This window comes from Delphinapterus leucas, chromosome 1 (genome assembly GCF_059928025.1).
Source record: "Delphinapterus leucas isolate spDelLeu-1000000601 "Yukka" chromosome 1, BTC_Dleu_Yukka2, whole genome shotgun sequence".
In the NCBI taxonomy this organism is placed as follows: Eukaryota; Metazoa; Chordata; class Mammalia; order Artiodactyla; family Monodontidae; genus Delphinapterus; species Delphinapterus leucas.
Window position 1 is genome coordinate 163,890,328 of NC_143129.1, and position 20,117 is coordinate 163,910,444.

The window sequence follows — 20,117 nt, forward strand, 5'->3', positions numbered from 1 at the left end:
GTCAATGATTTAAAGCTGGATCAAAGCAAAGGGTAGGTTTAAAATGTGATCTCAAAAGAGGAGAGTGTAAGAGACCATAAACCAGGGGTGGGTAAGCTCTTTCCGTGAAAGTACAGGTGGTAAATCTTTTTCTGTGAAAGTCCAGGCTTTGTGGACCACATGATCTCTGTCATAACAATCTCCACTGTGCTGTCGGAGCATGAAAGCAGCTGTAGACAATATGTAAACAAGTGAGCATGCCTGTGTTCCAATAAAACTTTATTTGTAAGAACAGGCATAGAGCCAGATTTGGCTGTGGGCCTCAGTTTGTTGCATACTGTCTTAGCCGTTACTGGGCGTGAGGTATTAGATACTCCAACTCCCGACTCGTCCATGCAAACCTAGATGGTACAATTAGTGCTGTTAGTGTATACAGTTGCCCTGGGCTTTTCCACCGAAGTCATCCTAACAGCAGAGGAGGGTGAATGTATATCCCCAGGAGATCTGAGGGATGTAGGAAGCATAAAATCTCCTTGAGGCTTCCTGGTTTGCTTAAGAACTAATGTGAATCTTACATTCTACTCCATAATAAATTCATTTGTCTTAGTGTAAAAGTTATTTTTCCCAGAATTTCTGAGAAAAACTGCCCGAACTTCTGAGAAAAACAAGCCAATGAACATTATGGGTCCTGTGTCCTCCAGAACCTCCTGTCCCTGGGGCCTGCCGACCACAGTCTGTGAATGAGGACCCAGGCGGGGACCGCGGAGGCAGCCAGGGTTGATACAGCTGCCTCAGAATCTTTTCTCTGGAGTTCCTGTCGTACCATTTCCTTTGGTGTGTTTTCCCATGCTGCATTTTGTCCATTTGTTCCCTCAGTTGTGCTTTTATTATTTATTCCTCCCTTCCATCATTCATTTGATGTTTGCTCTTAAAACACCTTCTCTGTATTATGCTGTCTGGTATTAGACTACAAACATCTCCCAAATTCCTGAGTTTTTAGAATTTTTAATACACCCCAACTATTTATACTTATTTTGAACTCTACTTTGCCACTTGCTACAAACACCAGAATTCTCTCGGGTTTCAGTCTGATGAGTTGTTGGTGGTTTGCCATACAAGGGAGAACGTGACCTTCACCCGACCTTAGTAGCTCCAAGCATCTTCTCAACCACTGCTCAGCATTCAGGCAGGACAACTCCCAAACTCCTTTGCAGACCTTTCTGGTTGAATATTGGAGTTTATGCTTAATTACCTTGTCACTCCCTCATACGGATCACGTTAGCTACATTTTGCAAAATTGCAAAGCTAATCTTTGTAATAAGGCTTGTATCGTTAAACCAAGTTGAACTCAGTCCTACAGTCATAGCGGTGCAGTCATGCTTAACTCATAGTATAGTATCCCAGGACAGGTGGATGATGGTAATGGTGAGGGTACCAGTAGAATAAGTGATGGTCACAAGTAGTGGTGGAGGTGGTGACAGTAATGGGTGTGAGAACGGAGATGGTGGTGCTGTTGCTCCCGCTGTTACACCGGCGGGAGGTAATGGGGATTCCAGCAGTGGCCCTGGTGATGGACGTGGTGATGTCAGTGAGGGTGGTGAGCCAGGAGCCTCACTGTCTGGCAGACACCTAGGCAACCCCACTTCCTCCTCTGTTTTCTTATCCCAGTGTCCACAGCAACATCCTGCAATGACCCTGGGGTCCCCCAGAATGGGAGCCGGAGTGGCGACAGTTGGGAAGCCGGTGACTCCACGGTGTTCCAGTGTGACCCCGGCTATGCGCTGCAGGGAAGTGCAGAGATCAGCTGTGTGAAGATCGAGAACAGATTCTTCTGGCAGCCCAGCCCACCAACGTGCATCGGTACAAAGCAGCTGCAGTGTGAACCCTCCCCTCTGGTCCCACCACTTGTGTGCTCCAGACCTCCTACCCCCTTAAGTGGCAGCTGCATCATGAGCCTGGCCAGGAGAGTCAGAAGAGCTGAAAGTCGCAGAAAACTCAAAGTCTACTCTGCTTCGCGTGTCTGTGTATACACATACCCACTCGCATTCACACACCCACACTCTACACACTATGAATTCTTCACTCTCCAAAATGGTCCCAAAGATTTTTAAGCCAGGTGTGCCTGTCCCTCTTCTCCTGACCCAGACCATATAGATTGGAAGGAGGACTGTGGATCACCTCGGGTAGCAAGGGTCTTCAGGTTCTGAAATGACCCTTCTATTACCTGGAGCGCTAGAAGGGCACCCACAGACCTGGAGGTAAAGGAAAGACCTTTGCTCTTCCTCTTGGCAAGGAAATTATTGGTTGCCTGGATTTTGGTTCTCCAGATCTGTCCTTAGTCCTTAAATCTCCCCATTTGCCAGATGAAGCAGTGGAGGCTCTGTGATGTGTCCAAGGTCACGTAGCTCGTAAGGGTTGGTGCCTGAGGAATCGATCCTGCTCCCCACTTCCTTAAAGCTGGGAGGAGGAAGGAATTTGAAGGGAGAGGAGGACAGGAAAGAAAGAGAAATTGATGGAAACAAACGTTCCAGGGGCTCACGTCCACATGGCTCTTTTCCTCAGGCAAAATACTGAGTGCAGTTCTCTGCTGTATCAGCGATGGCTGTTAGAAGAGACCAGTAGTCGTGGAGTCCTTACTGTGTGCAACTGGACATTTAATTACACAACCTCACTTAACTTTCCCTGCAGCTCTCTGTAATGAGTACCGTTCCCTCATTTCACAGTAGAGGAGACTGAAGCTTAGGCGACTTTGAGTATCTTGCCTCAAATCACAGAGCCGGGATTTGGCAGAGTCAAGAGTCACACCCACATCAGTCCGAATGCAAAGCTTTTCATTTTCCTACCTCCCACACTGATTCCCACCCCGGAGATGGGCTCAGGGGACTTCCTGAGATGCACCCCAGCATTGCCCACCCCGGCGACGCCCTGCACCTCTTTGCACACAGACTCAAGGGAGGCGCTGTCCAGGCATCTGAGGACTGGCCTTTGCTGGGCATGCTCTGAGGCCTGGTGTTGACACTAAGTCCTGTCCCTCGGTGGCAATGAGGAGTCACATGGGTATGTGTGGTTGGATCTCCATGAATGTACTGCAGACAGGAAGGCGAGACCTGGGTTTCAGAGCAATCTCAGTTCTTAACTATGTGTTGTGATACGTTGAGAGAGTATAGGATATTGAAGAAGACAGATCCAGGTTCAGTTCCTGGCTCTGCCATTTACTAGTTCAGTAGCCTTGGGGAAATTGCTTCAACTCTCTGACCCAGTAAACGGGCAGCCAGCAGAGCGGAGAGGTTAATTCAGCTTTCGTTACCCACTCTTCTGCGCTCGGCGTGGGGAAATGTTCCTCGCAACTAAGTGAACACCTGCCTGTCCTCTCAAACAGTCTGGAAATCCCAGTGACAAGCCCCTAATTTCCAGCTCCCTTGGCAGTCTGCCAGGACGGTCTGGCTGGTCTTCACCCCCCTTCATTATAGGGAGGAAGCAAAGGGCGATAACAAATGTTCATGGAGCGTCATCCCCATGACAGGCGCTGGGCTAGATGTTGTACCTACGTATTCACAAGTGAAATCACCGTGCGTAAGTTTAGAGCTTGGGTTCTGGATTCCAGCTGCCTGGGTTCGAGTCCCGCTTCACCATGACAAACTGTGTAGCCTTAGACAAATCCCTTCATCTCCCTGTGCCTCATTTTCCTGCCCTGTAAAACAGGGAAGATAATAGTACCTATCTCATGGGGTTGTTCTGAGAATTGAATAAGATAATGCTGTAAAGCACTTAGAACCATGCCTGGTTCATAGTAAACACTGTGTGTGTTAGAGGCCATTATCGTCATTATTCTTTCTCTTTTTTTTTTTATTTTATAGATTAGATAACAGAGGCTCAGAGAGGTGGGATGGTCTTGCACAAACTCACAGCTAGGAGGTAGCCGGGTCAAAATTGGAACCCAGGACTGTGTAACATCGAAATCGTTGGTCTTTTTCACAACTCTCACCTGTCGGCACAGCCTGCCCGCTTTTTAGCTGCCTGGAATGATCACCTGTTCCCATTCCAGCCTGGGCAACGTGGTTTGTAAGGTCAAGCCTGGGCCTGAGGATGGAGCCTGCCTTCTCCTTCTAACTCAGTGGGGAGCAGACCGGGCCTGACGGTGGGGCGAGGGGGCGCCAGTGCCCAGGATTGGAAGGGAGGCCTGGCTTCTGGTCCAGCTTTGTTGAGTACCCGCTGAAAGGATGGGGTGCCACTGGGATGTCACCAAGGCCTCATTTAGTCTCCTACAGCTCAGTTGTCCTGCTGGCCAGTGCCTGGGCCTAGGAGGGGAAGGGGGACTTTGTGCCCCTCTGCCAGCCCCGCCCAAGCAGCGGGACCTGTCTGTCCTGTGGGTGAAGCAGCCCAGGAGTCCAGCCAGGGCCTTGAAGACAACTGGCAGAGGGCGGTGAGGCCCACGCCGGGGTCCTGAGTGGGAAGCAGATGCCTGACTATCCGATACTGGGGAGCCATCTGGCAGGGAGCTGGGCCAGGGCAGGGGCCACGAGCCCAAACACACTGAGGGCACTTTGGGGGTTGGCAGAAGAATAACGAGAGCAGTTTTGAAACACCCAGATTCACCCCACCTGTGGCAGCTTAAGGCAAGGAACCCCTGGGCTGTAAAGGTAGGTCGTGCCTAGCAGCCCTTGCCCGAATGGAGGCATCATTGGGAAGATGCCGCAGTAGCTGGGACTGCTGCCATGACTGGGCTTCCTACTCTCACTGGCTGTGTCACTGTGTTTCTAGCCCAGACTGGGTAGGGCCACTCTCTGTGGACTGCGCTATGTGGTCTTGCTTTGTTAAGTTCAATGTTTTATCCTTATCAGGCAGGCCTCTAGTCTGTCCCATCCATCTAACCATCTTGTCTAGAGAGGGTTCAGTGGAGAAGAAGTGAGTGAGATACAAGGCAGACCAGACTCGAGGGACCATCCTCGCTCCTAGAATCTCTTCACCTGGGGCCCCGCCCCTGCCAGCTTGCAGGGAGGGACAGCCCTCTCCCCTCCCACTGCTGCCAGCGATGCCAAGGCAGTGCAGAAGAATGGGGAAGTGACGGACTTTGGGACCAGGCAGATGTGGGTCTGAGTCTCAGAGTGACTCTGGGCAAGTTCCTTAACCTCTCTGAGCCTCAGTTTCCTCCTTTCTGAGTCAGGAAGAATAATCCATAGCTCAGCAAGTTGTTATGAGACAGAAATGAGATAATGGATCTAAAATGCTGTACGTGTGTCTGACATTTAATAGGTGTCCACTTGAGTGTTTCTGGCACTCAAGTTGGTACTTGAGATATATTCTCCACAGAAAAAAGCCCACACTACTCATGACGCCTCGGGTTTTATGTTCAGCCACGTTAGGGCTTTAATGGCCTGGTCTGAAGACCTACCATTTTGTAAAGAGACCCTGCTGGGGATTGATCCAGCCCTTTAACCTCACCCCGAGTAAAAGCTACACTGAGGCAATAAAGCTCAGCCCTGGGACAAGCAAATGGCCACTCTAAAGTTCAGTCCTGGATGTACCCTTAGCTCCCACCTCCATGTCCATTCCTTTGGGCTCACCATTTGCCTAAAGTACCGCCAACCTCCATTGCTGCCCTGAGGTTTTCAGACCAAGCCATGTTTAGAGTCTCAGCCATCTTTTTCTGTTAGCGGCCCCATACACCCCCAGCCTCTACTTTATCAGACCCTCATGCTATGGAGCAATAACCCAGCCATTTGGGGGAGAACCTGATTCAGGATCTGGGAAGTGCCCCAGAGGGCTCTGGATGAATCGCTTGCTGTATCCCTGGCCACCTCCCCACTCCCTGCCCCTGGAAAGGCCCATCATCTCAGGGGAGGGGGACCACTGTGGACTAATTGGGGTTTTGTAATATCTCCGTACAACAGAGGAACACATGATCTCTTGGACAAAGGCCTTTGAGAAAATTGGAAGGTATCTGCAGCCCTAAGAGCACTGGCAGTGTAGGAGGCCAGGCACACTTGGCAGGTACACATGATTGCTTTCCGCTCCTCCTGACATTAAGTGCGCTGGGACTCGTGGTAAATACCCACAAAGCTCGCCCAGAGACAGGATGTGAGGCCCTGGAAGGAGACCATGTATTTCATATCTAAAAGCCTAGTGATGGCTCTATATATTGACTACGTACGGTATGCCAAGTGCTTTAACAGATATCTCTAAAATCTTTACAACTACCCCCATGAAAGAGGTATTATCTGTGCAATAGAGGAAGGACACTGAGGTCCAGAGAGGTTAGGTAAATTCCCTAAGGTCACACAGCCAGGAAGTGGCAGAGCCAGGTATTTTGGTTTTGCTTTTTAATAACAGCATGGTGAAATTCCCATATCATAAAATTAACCATTGAAAAATGAACAGTTCAGTGACATTTAGTACATTGACAATGTTGTACAAGCACCTCCTCTATCCTGTTCCAAACATCTCCATCACTTGAAGGTGAAACCTCATGCCCATTGCAATCCACCCTCCCCTGGGCCCCTGGAGCCAAGTTCTAATTTAGGTGTATCAGACTCAGTCCCTCCTCTACCAATACCCATTGAAACGTGACCAGGTGAAGGGGACAGTCTCACCCTCATCTTCTTCTCTCTTCAGCTCCCTGCGGGGGAGACCTGACGGGACCATCGGGAGTCATCCTGTCACCAAATTACCCAGAACCCTACCCGCCAGGCAAGGAGTGCGACTGGAAGGTGACCGTCTCTCCAGACTACGTCATCGCCCTGGTATTTAACATGTATGTACCTTTCCCCCCGGTGGGAGATGGAGGGTTCAGAGCAGCGAGGGGTGCAAACCCGGGTCTCTGGGTGAGTATACATAGGTCTGCTGTGAGCGGGGTTTCATCCCAGGGGGGTGAAGGAGTCCAGAAAAGGAGAGAAACCAGCATTTATTAAACATCTCCTGTGTGCCCAGCACTGTGCTCCATGGCTTCACACATATTATTGTCTTATTTAATCCTTAGGATAATTTATGAAGTAGCTATTATTATTTCTTTCTTTCTTCCTTTCTTTTTTTTAACCTCTGATGATGCTAAGGTGCTAAGATGCAGAAAGTAGGGCACTGCTGGGTCCTTTCTCCCCTGCCCTTCTGAATTCTCCTCCTCTGCTCTCACCGGCCCCTCCCATCTGCTTCCCCAGTGTAGGAACAGCCCAGGTGTCTCTCAGCTGCTCCCGCTTCAAGCTCCGCCACCATCTCCTTGGTTTCTTTTAAAAGCAAACTCTTCAAAAGAATTGTCTCTGCTTTTCTCTCCTTCCTCGCCTGTTGTTCACTTTCACATCACTGACAGCTGGTTTCTTCCTCCACGGTTCCACTGGAAACTCCTCTGAAACTCCCACGCACTCCTGGCTGCCAAACCAAATAGCACTTTCCATGCTTTATCCTTTTCATCACTCCCTCCATCCTTCCCCTGCTTCTCCCCTTGGTTTTGTGGACTTACTTCCCGCTGGCCCTCCAGCTCCTTCTGGGACTTTGTGGCTTCTTTTTCATGCCCTTTGCCCTTTGCCAGGCTCTATCACAGATTCCTTGTCTTCTCGCCACACCTCCTTCCTGGACAAGCTCATCCTCTCCGATGCTTCACTCTCCTCTTGTAAACTGGAGACTCCCCTCTACCACCCGCCCAAACTCTCTTGTGGGCTGCAGGCTCCATAGCCAACTGTTGGATGGTCTCTGTCTGATGCCTGCAGGCTCCTCAATTACAACACATACAAAACTAAGCCTCCTGCTTCTCCCCACAGATGAGCTCTATTCTGAAACTGGGGGAGCAGCCCCATCATCCACCTTCACTGCTCCTTCTGTTAGAGGCCGAGGCATGGAGCCTCTACTGCCTTAACCTCAGATTTTCTCTTCTTCTCCATTCCCCCAGCTGCTGGCTTGGTTGAAGCCCTTATTGTTTTCTGTCTGAATTACTGCCATAGGCTCCTAACTGGTTCCTCCCCATCTTTGCTTCCTGTGCCAATCTCGTCTTTAGCTAGCTGTCAGTGTGATGTTGACCCTGGAAAACGCTGAAATATGCGCCTCATTTTCCATTTTAACATACGGTAATATACGACTCAGCAATAAAAAGAAACGAACTACTGACACATGCAACAACGTGGATGAATCTCAAAATCTCCCGCTGACTGACAGAAGACACACCAGAGTACATAATGTATGATTCCACTAATATGAAATTTTAGGATCAGCGAAACTAATCGAGGTGATAAAAATCAGTTCAGTGGTGTCTTCTGGGGGCGGGGATGGGAAGGGGCACCTGGGAAATTTGGGGATGGTGGAAACCTTCTGGATCTTGATATCCATGTGTCAAAACTGAGAGTGATTTACTTCAGAGCTGATTATTTCATGGTGTATAAATTATACCTCCGTTCAAAAACAAAGAAACAAATGTATCCTTTACTTCTGAATCCTATAACGGCTCCTTCTTCTCTATAAATTAAGGTTCCAAACCTTTTGTTTGTTCTGTTTTGGGATTTTTTTTTGGTCCAGGCTTTTGAGTTTCATTCCAAGCCATGTGGCCTCTGCCTACCTCTCCCCTCAGTTCCCCCACCCAGTCCTAACCCCACCCCGTCTAACCCCTGGGCTTCAGACTGAGCTGCTCACAGTCTCCAAAATTATTTCGCGCCTCGTGACTTTGCTTCTGCTTCTCCCTTCATAGCGACTTCCTTTTCCCTCCTTGTCCAATCGCTGAGGGTCTTTTAATGCCCAAGACAAACTTCGTTCCCATCCTCCCCCATAAACCTGGTGCTGTGTTCCCACATGCCTGTACAGACTTTAGACTTTGCTGTCCTCACGTCTGTCATTTCCTTCAGATCCGTCACCGTCTTGAAGAAAGGATGCATCCCTGCGTCCTGGGCACCTTGCACAGTGCCCAGCATACTGAGGGTGCTCAGATAAAACCTGATGATTGATGGAGGGCAGGGGCAGATGGAAGGCATTTTGGAAGTGATGGAGCCGTAATTTGTGACCCAAATTGACCCACTCCCAAACCCTTCCCTGGTGCCCTTTGAGAGAGCCAGTGAAGGGGCTGAACTATGGGAACAAGAAGACCATACCACCCAGCAATGGTGGGGTGACCCTGCAGCTGATACCAGTGTGAGAGGGAGGCCAGTGCACACCTGGCTCTGCCTCCAATCCTCCCAGATCCCCATCCTGTCTCTTTGCAGCCCTACCCCTTTTGTCCTCGATATTTCATGGCCTCATCTCTCTGCCATGTCTTAGCTAAAGGGTAGAACCGCCATTTTGTTCTCAGTCCTGCCAAGTGGAGTGTCTGAGTATCCTAGCCCTTGGTTGGGCTATGAACCGGTTTGCATCAGAACTCTATTCTCTGCAAACTCATTTACTTCTGTTGTTTCCATCTTTACACCCTTGATTGGCAACAATTGCCTTTGTTGGATGTACACCCAAGAGTGGCACCGCTGCATCGTAGGGCACGCATATGTTCGGGTCTAGTAGATACTGCAAAACAGTTTTCCCAAGTGGTTGAACCAATTTACACTCCCACCAGTAGGATATGAGCGTTCTAGTGGCTCCACGTTCTTGCCAGTCCTTGGTGTTTTCCATCATTTTCATGCTAACCATTCCAATAGGGCAAATTACACTCAAAAACTCTAATATTCAGTTTGCTAAGCTAAGACAGTTTGTAAAATGAGTTTTTTCCTAGACTAAGGTCAGGATTGCTGAGAAAGAGGCATACCTGTGAGAGCCAGGAGTGGGATGGGAGCAGATCCTGAGGAGAGCTGAGAACCAGCCCCAGGGTAAAGGAATAAAGTGAGGGTCCTTCATCAGAATAGGCCCCTTCCTGCCTGGGAATGGCTCGTGGCGTGGCTCTTTCCCCTCAGGAAAGGGGGTGCAACGTGGACAGTATAAAGACATGAGAGGCAGGTGAGAGACCTGGGTTCTGACCACTCTGTGTGTAGAGCTGGTAGCTGATTTTCCCTTCTGTGCACAGTGTAGTAAATATAGACAACAATATTGTGTTATCAACATCAAACTTGCTAATAGGCTAGATCTGAATCACTCCAACCACTAAAAAGAAACGCTAATTATGTGATGTGTCAGAGGTGCTAATTATTGCTACAATGGCAATCATATAACAATGGACAAATGTATCCAATCAACATGTTGTATGCCTCAAATTTACATGCCATGTCAAATATATTTCGATTTTTAAAAATATTTTAGCTCCAGCTAAAATAGGTTTTCAACTCCAGCTTTCTGGACACCGATGCTAGAATCTGGTTCCTCCTCCCGAGGCTGCCTTATCCACCTTCTCTCCCTATTGGGAGGTCACGGGGGCTTCATCCTCCCCCTCCCCACCAGTAGGTCTTGGGTTGGGCGCTGGGGGGATGGAGACCCTGTCCCTCGGTCGAACCCGAGGCCAGTACCGTCTTTATTTGACCTTAGTGGGATGGGGGCGGGATGTTTTTGTTCCCCAGCTTTAACTTGGAGCCTGGCTATGACTTCCTCCATATCTACGATGGACGGGACTCTCTCAGCCCCCTCATAGGAAGCTTCTACGGCTCCCAGCTCCCAGGCCGCATCGAGAGCAGCAGTAACAGCCTCTTCCTCGCCTTCCGCAGCGATGCGTCGGTGAGCAACGCCGGCTTCGTCATCGACTACACAGGTGAGGGCCCCGGGAGCAGAGATGACGAGGGTCCTGGGAGCAGAGGTGACGAGGGCCCTGGGAGCAGAGGTGACGAGGGTCCTGGGAGCAGAGGTGACGAGGGCCCTGGGAGCAGAGATGACTGAGAGCAGGGCTTGCCAGACCTGGCCAGGGATAGGGAAGGTGTAGTGTGGCGAGGAGAGCGCTGGACAGGATCACGGGGAGCCCGCTGCCACCTGCAGAGCCCCTGCCTCTCTGCGGCCCTCTGGGTGGCTTAGTCCCTCACACCCAGGTGCCCCAGGCCTGGGAGAAAAGGGGCTTCACGTTCTCCTTGCACCTCATTTCTGCTTCCACGTCACTACTCCCCTTCGCTCCTTGTTCTATGAGGATCATGCCTAGGTCTTCTTGAGTCTCAGCACCCCAGCTCATGCCATCAGCTGACATCTTCATTGCCACGCCCCTGCATTTGCTGAGGGTTCTGATATGAGGCTCAGTCCTCCTCTCTACCCCAAAGCATCCCACCCTCCTGGATAACTTCAGCACCCATGTGGACAGCCCATCCAGCTCCTGAGGGCACAGTGCCTGGACCTTTGTCCCAAGGCCATTCCTCGGCTATCCTCTAGCTCCTTGTCGTAGACTGGATGCTTTCTGATACTTCCTAATCACATTTTCTCATCCCTCCAGCTATCCCATCCTTTTATTCTCATTCTGCTTTTAGATTAATGAAGGCAAGATGAAGAGTGTGAGGGTCGAGAGCCGAGGGTGCCAAATTTTTTCTTAAAGGGCCAGGCAGTAAATAGTTCAGGCTTGCGAGCCACGCGGTCTGTCTCGGTTACTCAACACTGCCCTTGTAGCATGAAAGCACCCAAAGACTGAACAGAAAGCAACGGGCATGGCTGTGTTCTAATAACAATTTGCTTACAGAAACAGGTCTTGGTCCCGTCCAGTCAAGAGCATTGACAGATCAACTGGGTGCAGGGCTCGTGTTTGTTGTGTGGCCTGGAGCACGGCTCCGAAACGCCATCTCTTCATCTGTAAGATAATGGTGGAATAATTCCTACAGCACAGAAACATAATTGATGAGTCCACGCCTTAAAGCCCTTGGTCTGGGCTCCGGCACCTTCCAGACATTTTGTAATGTTCACATGGTAGCAGCAGCAGGAGTATTCCAGGCTCTCGAGCGCTCCGCTTTCTTCTACTCTGCTATTCTCTCTTAGACCTTTTCTTCTTCTCTAATGAGCCCAGGCCCCGTTATCCAAATCCCAGCTCCATTGTTTGCTTGATTGGTGAGCTTGGCAAATTATTATCTCTTGGAACCCATTTCTCCATCTATAAAATGGTGATAATAATAGTTACATTGCAGAAGATATGTTATACGTATAAATGAAATGTGTGAGGATAATGCCCGATATGGACTAAAACACTCTGTAGGTCCTGTTGAGATGACCGATTTTATTATTGCTACTGTAACCCAGGTTCACCCAGGCCTCATCAGCCTGTGTGTACAAATGGGGTCACAGTACCAGTTAAAATTAAAAAGCTCCCGGCTCATGTCCCCCACTTGCATAATGTGGGACCTCAGCAACCTTTTAAAGTGTCTCTTAATTGAATATTTGTGGCAACTCCTGGGGATATCTCACACGAGCTCACAAACAATCCCAGTCATAATGGTAGTTAACTTAGCGCCTGCCAGCTGCCAGCAGTATCCTGAGCAGTTCACATCCATCAACTCACCGAAATCCTCGTCACCCTCCATCGCTTGCTGTGTGCCAGATACAGTTCTAGAAGGTGCTTGGTGTGCAAGTTAGAGAATGTTTTGCCCGTGGTCATCTTTTCTCATGGGGCTGGCCTGGGAAGTGGCTACTTTGCCATCCTGTCTTCCTCCAGACACCTGCCATTCGATAAACCCCCTGTACTCAATCTCCACACGCTGATGTCAGAACAAACACAGTCACAAGTTGTGGGATTCTATCCGAAGGCATGACTTAGACTCAGCCTGGGGACCCCATTGCTCCGCCCACCACCATCCCTACTGCCGTATCGTCATCATCATTTTATTATTATTCATCTCTTTAATCACGCTCTCATCAGTCCCCTCAATTTTCCTGCCCCCCGATCCTTCCAATGCCTAAACCTTGCACAACTGCATCTTTTATTAAATGCACACTCAAGTGGCTGAGCACAGCCAGAAGTTGCACAAACATGGCACTTGGAGCCACCACAAGTGATATCCTTCAACCCCAGCCACTTGAGGTTAAAGGTTAAATGACCAGAGCCACACCTGACTCATCCCACCTGGGTCTTCTACATCACAGAGATTCTAAACTTTTACCCCAGATGTCACCACTTCCAGCCTCTTACAAGATGACTGCATTTCATCATCCCTGGTTACAGTGGCCACTGGGCAGAAACTCCCTCAGCTTCCTCCCTGGTCACCTTGTTCCTGGCAAACTGGCTGTGGCCACCTCTCCCCCAAGTCTTCTCCATGAATCCATGTGCTAGAGCTACACTTCTAGGTCCTCTTTTCCAAAGAAGCCCCTTCCACGTTCAGCTGTTGGCCCAAGACCATATCTAGAGGGATCCTCAGATCCAACACACAGCTCCAGAGAATAAAGTCTTCCGGGCTGCCATCTGAACCAGGCAAGCAGCTGAAGGAGGCCAATTACTGGGGAGAGGGGAGGGGGAGGCACAACCCCCCCACGCACCCTCTACCACCTTATGAGGATCTGTGGTACAAGTGCCAAATAAATGTGTCTGCTTGGGGGGGGAGGTACCTGGTGAGAACTGGAGCTGCCCTCCTTCCTTCCTTCTCAGATTATACACCTCCTAACATGGGTGATCCCTCTACTATGTCCCTAGCCTCTGGTCAGGTAGCCTATTAGATGGAGCCCAGGGACACCCTGTCTTACCCCATGGTCTCCTTCTCCATATCGCAGGATCCCTGGATTCCTGGAATGGGTCTACTCTGCTACTGGATCCCAAGGACTAGACGATATTCCCCCATGTTCAATATCTGTATAGGGGAAACTGCCATCACTTATCACCTGTGCGGCCTTAAACAAGTTACTTAACTTCCCTGACATCCCTTCCTTGTCTGTCAAAGAGGGACAGTGACTCCATAGGAAGGGGTTGTTGTGAGGGCTGGTCAATAGGCACAGCACCTAGCAGCGTGCCCCATACCAGTAGGTAGTTGTCACATACTTTGATCCAACTTCTTCCATTCCATTGCCTTTTCTTCCTGGGTGATGCCTATTACATTCATTCTGCCCTTGTTTGGAAGGGAAAACCTCTCTTCATGGGGCTAGCCCAGTAGAATGAAACAGATTTTCTTTTCTGTTTATTGAAGATATAAAGTATGAATATGATGTTTCGTACACGCATATATATGGGAGTGTGGGATTTATATATATACGTGTATATATATATATATATATGAGTGTGGGAAATATATGAATATTCGTGATGTGTGTGTATGTGTGTCCTGTATACTTCTCCAATCCATGGCAAAGAATTTAGACACTGTACTCCCTGCGAGTCCGTAGAACACCCTGGATTGAGATGGTAGCCCATGGACGACTTGCACACTGAGCCAGGTGTGGATTCTTAGGAAAAGAAGAATTGACCTCCTCTATCTAGAAGCCATCTTCTGTCCAAAGGCAGAGAGATCCAGGGCTCCACTAACGCTGAGGATCTGGGTCTCCTAGGAGCTGTGGCTTCAAGGGTTCTGCTCTGGGAGGTGTTTGAGGACCGACTTGGAGAGGTGTTGCCAGACTCAGCTGGGCTTAGCCCAGTGAAAACCACTCTCTGACCCAGGCCAACTCCTCGTTTGACCCAAGGTGAACAGACCAGGAGCCTTTCCCCATTTCCCACCAGCTTCCCAAGGGGGAAGCAGAAAGAGTTTCATCCCATCTTAGTGAGGGATCATTTAGTTCATATCAAGAAACTCACTCAGACCAACTTAAGCAGAAAAAGGAGCAATTTATTATAAAAAAAAATGTGAAAAACAGAAACACTTAAACCAAGTTGAGACAAAAAGAAGACTTTATTATAAGAAAACAACTAACAGCCAAACTGATTTAAGCTAAAGAGCATCCTGTATTTTAACAATACAGGTGATAAACGCCCACTCTCACTTAACACCGACAGGGAATACATTTTTAGAATACAAGAGCCCAAGGACAGGAAGCGTGACCTCCCAAGGGGATTACAATCAGGATGGGAAAATCGGAGGTTGAAATCACCCTCCTCCGTCTCCAGGACCACTCTGTCTCCTCCCTGCTCCTCTCTGAGTACACGCTACATTCGCCTTTCTCTGCAGGTCAATTTTCATTGCTTCTCCATTCTCCTAGGACAGTAGGGCTGCCTCACTCTTGGCTTTGAATTACTTCCCAGTTTGTAGCGCAACTCCAAATCCCAAAGGACCATCAGATTGACAAGCTTAAGTCAGGTATCCACTGAGTGGTGTCGTTAGGTGGATTAGGTGGTGGATTAGGCTTTTGCATAAGGGGCAAAGGCAGATCAGGCATTTTGATTCATTTGTTCACTCAATAATATTTATTGAGCACCTACTATGTGCCAGACACTGTTATAGGGGCTAAGAACAGAGCAGGGAACAAAACAAAGTCCCGGCCTCCATGGAGCGCACATCCTAGATCGACAGGCATTTCTACTACAAATGGGATGTTGGAAGCCCACCTGATTACAAGACAAAGATGGGTGGGTGGGGTGGATTTGTAGATGTCTCTGTTCCGTTGCTCCTGGAAGGTGGCTGTGCTGTGTTAGTCATCTCTGGGCAGGCCTTCTAAGAGATGATTCTGAATTCAGTCATGTCAACTGTGGATTTCTATTACACCATGCTCTGGCACACTTCTCATCTGAATGCAGCCTCCTGGGTAGTTTTACCCTCTGCTAGAAGGATGCAAAGGGAAGGAGGAGGATCCTGTCTTTTGAACACAGTTATTAAAAATGAGTCCCAGGGAGGTTTAGTGTCTTTTTTCAGGCCAGAGAAACCAATGGGATGGGTGGGAGGGACCTTTATTCTTATCTTGCAGCAGGTGTGGTAGCCTCCTCTTGGGGAGGGAGGGGCAGGCTAGGACATCCATACACGTGTCTGGTAACCATTCATTCATTCAACAAATGCTTATTAAGCTCCTACTTCATGCCATGCCCTGTGCTGGATTCAGAGGACACAGAGGTGAACAAAAGTGTCAGGGTCCCCACCCGAGGGGAATGTAAAGGTGAGTGAGGGAAACAGACAGTAAATAAGGAGACGAACAAGAAGCGAGAAGCGTAAGTTAGGAAAGAGCAAACTATCCTAAGAAAGAGAAATGCGGAGCCCACTTCAGAATGGCGAAGGCCTCGCCAAGCAGGTAACACGTGAACAGAGACCTAAAGCTTGAGAAGAAGCCCACTGTGTACAAGCAAGAGTGGGAAGGGTTTCAGACAGAGGGATGAAGAGTTCAAAGCAAGTGTTAGAGAATCTGAAATAACTCAGGAGAGGCCAAGATGAGTCAACTTTTACTGAAAGGTACTAAAAGGTACCTATTTTCTCTTTCAAGCCCTTGGAAGTAACACTGTAGGCCGAGGAATTACCACCGGCTTTCCACATCTGCTCCTGCCATGACTACTCCCACCACCCAGCTCTCCCATGGCCTGTCTTTCTAAATTCAAGATCTCTTCATTTATGCTTATTTCAAAGTAACACATGTTTGTTGGGAAAATTCAAATAATACAGAAGCATATAAACTGTGCTCTAAAAGCTTAACATCTCCCAATACTACCATCCCCTGAAGTACCAATATTAATGGTTTGTTACCTCATTCCAGATGTTTTATATACATATAAATAACGTACATTCTATACCAGAGGTTGGCAAACGTTTTCTGTAAAGGACCAGAGAGTAAATATTTTTGGCTTAGCAGACCAGACGGTCTGTGTTGCTATCAATTCTGCTGTTGTAATGCTGAAACAGACATAGACGATGTGTTAAACAAACGGGTATGGTTGTGTTCCAGTAACACTTTATTTACAAAAACAGGCAGCGAGTCAGTGGACTGTAGTTTGCAGATCCCTGTTCTATATGAATGGGGATCACACCATATATACTAAACTGTAACATGGGTTGGGTTTGTTTTTTTGTTTGTTTGTTGTTTTTTTTTTGCTTTGTCTTGGGTTTTGCCCAGCAATAGATCTTGGGCATCTTTCCATATTAGTAGTCAAAGACGTTTGCTATTCTTTTCAAAGCTTGCTTATATTTCAGTGGATGGCTCTAATCCAACCTTTTTAACAAGTTCCTTACTGTTTGGGTTGTTATTTTCAGTATTTTGCTGTTACGGTGTTTGGAAATGGGCCTTATCTATTAGGGCAAAAAGAATCTAGTTCTTTTTATTTTCCCATTTTGGAGGGCTTGGGGCTTATTTATTATTATCATCATGCTTTTTTTAGTCATTTAGTTTTATCATTCACAGCTGAGCCCTGGTTTGGCAGCCTGAAGACCTGATTTTGGGTTTAATTCTACCTCTTAATAGTTGAATGGCTTGGAAAACTCATTTAGCCTCTCTGATCACCACATTCCCCATCTATAACCGGAACAGAAGCGTACCTGGCCCTGCCTGCTTCAAAGGCTATTGTGAGACACAAATAAGATAACAGACTGGAAAGTGCTTTGAAAATTACGAAGTGATATTCCTGTGTAAGGGGCTGTCATCGTTATCATTAGCCTTGTCGTTGTTATTAATGGGATGATGCTTGGAATGATGAGCTCATCTTGCTCTGACGTATGAGCCATGGTAGAATAGAATCTGTAGTCGGATCATTGATGTGGTTGTTGATTTTCTAAGCCCGGAGTTTTTCAGCCAAGCAACTCAGTATCCATTTATTAAGCTCCTATTATGCGCCAGATAGAGCCCTAGTGCCAAGTTCTGTGCTAGTTGCCAGGGTCATGAGAAGAATCTGTCCTCTAGGAGTTCAGAACCCACTAGAAAGAAATACCCTTAGACAAGCTACCAAGATAATCAAAAACAGAGAAATGGAATTCTGCCAGAGAGAAGGCAACGTTCGGGACACTGGCTTAGGAGAGGGTGGCGCTGACAAGTGTAGGAGTTTGCCACACAGAGAAGGGAGGAAAGGACTTTCTGACACAGTGTAAAGTTCGGGGCAGTCATACCCAGCTGGGTATGCTAGTGTGCCAGGTACCCAAAAGCACAGTTGTTTATATGAGGTAGAAGTCCATTCTTCTTCCTGTAAAAGAAATCTGGGTATTGTCATCCAGGGCTGTCGAAGTGGCTCCACCTAGGCTCCCCTTGTCTTTCTGCTCTACCCTGCTGCGTGGTTCCCATCCCCAGGGTTATCTCAGCATCCAAGATGGTGACTGGAGGTCCAGCCATCATGTCTGTGTTCCAAACTGTGGGAAGGAGGAAGGGAGGAAAGAAGGAAGGGTCATTGAGCATTCTCTCACCTGAGTCACCTTCCCTTAAGCAGCCTTTCTAGAAGTCCCACACGTAACCATTTAAGAAATATTTATTGAGTGCCAATCATATGCCCGGCACCGGACCACAGCAATGAACAAGACTGGAAAAGTGCCTTCGTGGAACCTACATTCTAGTGGAGGGAGATAGAGAAAATAAGGTAGCTATCTGGTGCACGAGATAATATTGACCTCACTGCAGAGAAATAAAACAGAGAAGTGTGATGGGGAGTGTTGGGGAGAGGAACATCACAGTTGTGAAGAGCTGATCAGGGAAGTGTCATTGAGCTGAGTCCTAAAAGAGGTAACAGGGGAGCCGTGCGGATGGGGAAATGTTCTGTACGCAGAGGTCAATGTGATTGGAGCAAAGCTAGCAAAGGGACCATAGGAATCAAGGTCATAGAGGGGAGGACTGGGGCAGAAGGTACAGGGCCTTGTAGACTTGTAAGGATTTGGGCTTTTACTCTAAGTGAGACGGAAGGCAATGACCTGACCTGACTGTTTACTTCTCTTTGGCCAGATCTAGCTGCCTGGGAGGCTGGAAGGTATTTATCTTAGCTGGGGCTTTGATACTCTGGATAAAACCTGGGTTCCATTATAAGGATGAAGTGGGGGGATGGATATTGAGGGCCACAGCTTGTTCTGCCTCTTATGAGCTATGTGAACTTGGTTCCAAGTTACTTAATTTTTCTGAACTTCAAATAAGATTTGACCCACTCTGAATTTATAAAAAAGACAGATGAAATAGAAGACCTGGTGACACTTCCCTGTATCTCTGCAATTCACAAATGGGCCACCCAATGGTCAGTTGCATTCTGGCCAGAGCCACTACGCTTTGGGGGAGGACAGATTTGATGTGGGGGACAAGGTGATACATGACAGGGCACATGAGGAAACCACTGAGGGGTCCTCTGTTAGGTGAGGAGCCATTTTCTGGGTCCCACTTGAGTTTAAATTTAGTAATGTATCCAGGACTGCTCCATCCTAAATAAGCTCTAGGCAAAAGCAACGAGCAGGACCATCCTACCCTCAGGGCGCAAATGCAGGTGTCTAGACTTGACTGGATCACAGACTGAGTCCCATCCCATCAGTCAACGGGCTGACTGACAGCTGAGAAACACCCTCAAGGCTATGACTGCCTCTTATACACGCAGCTTAAAGGTACCCAGGTGACAAGGACAGACCTCAGCAAAATTCCTCCTGACCTGTTCATCTCTGAACTCTGATCCCTTGTGTTCTGGGTCTTTCCTCCTTAAATCTGCTCTTTGAATTTCTGGTTCCTTCTGCAAGGGCTGTCGGCACCTCTTTGTGAATCCCCATCTCTAGACCCTTCCGCAGCATAGCCTCCAGGGTTTCGACGGTATCCTGATACTCTGTTGCATTCTCCTGACACTGCCCAGCCCTGACGACAGGCCTCTTGACCATCAGTGGTTCGGGAAGAAGGAGGATGAGGAAAGGCAGCAGTGGATGGATGTGAACATTGGCTCCCAAGAGCTGTTCGGGATTTCCAGCTGCTGGGGAGGGAGGCTGTGCAGTGAGTGTCCTTCTCCAGAGACTTGGAGCCCCAGCTAATACTCTCAGTGGCTCAGGAAGCATCAAGTTCACTGTTGTCCAGTGCCCAGGGACAGAGTGGATGCAGCGTAGGTGCAGCCGTGGTATGCCTGATTGGGAAGACATATAAGCATCAGTAGTCAAACGGAAAAATACTGCTGTTTTAATAATCTGGCAAACGCTCAGTACCCCAACGCAAAGCCCTGGAAAACTGCATTGGAGATCTGGACTCATCCCAGAGGCTAAAATGGGGTTTCCTACTTTCTTCCTAAATCTAAATATCAGTACCCATACACTCAGAAGTGCCTGCAAGGTATGGCTATAACAGCCTGCAAAGCTGGTGTCAGCTCCACCTACCTACCCAGCCAGCAACACCGCTCTCAGCAAAAGAAAGAGAAGAAAAAGCATCTCCAAAAGCGTCCCTGCTTCCCACACAGACAGAAAACCAGGAGGCCGCCATGTTGAGTGTGCAGGATCAAAGCTGAGCAAAGGGGGACTGTGCCTAAGCCC

General features: G+C 48.4%; 1 protein-coding gene across 1 annotated transcript in view; it reads left to right on the forward strand.

Annotated features, from left to right (window-relative positions):
• The window catches only part of CSMD2 (CUB and Sushi multiple domains 2), a 192,550-nt gene that overhangs the window by 76,799 nt on the left and 95,634 nt on the right, over nucleotides 1-20,117 (forward strand). The window contains exons 10-12 of the mRNA XM_089914073.1: nucleotides 1,648-1,839; nucleotides 6,592-6,730; nucleotides 10,425-10,612. Of these exons, the coding sequence (XP_089770199.1) occupies nucleotides 1,648-1,839; nucleotides 6,592-6,730; nucleotides 10,425-10,612 (519 nt within the window). The remainder of the gene's footprint in view (nucleotides 1-1,647; nucleotides 1,840-6,591; nucleotides 6,731-10,424; nucleotides 10,613-20,117) is intronic.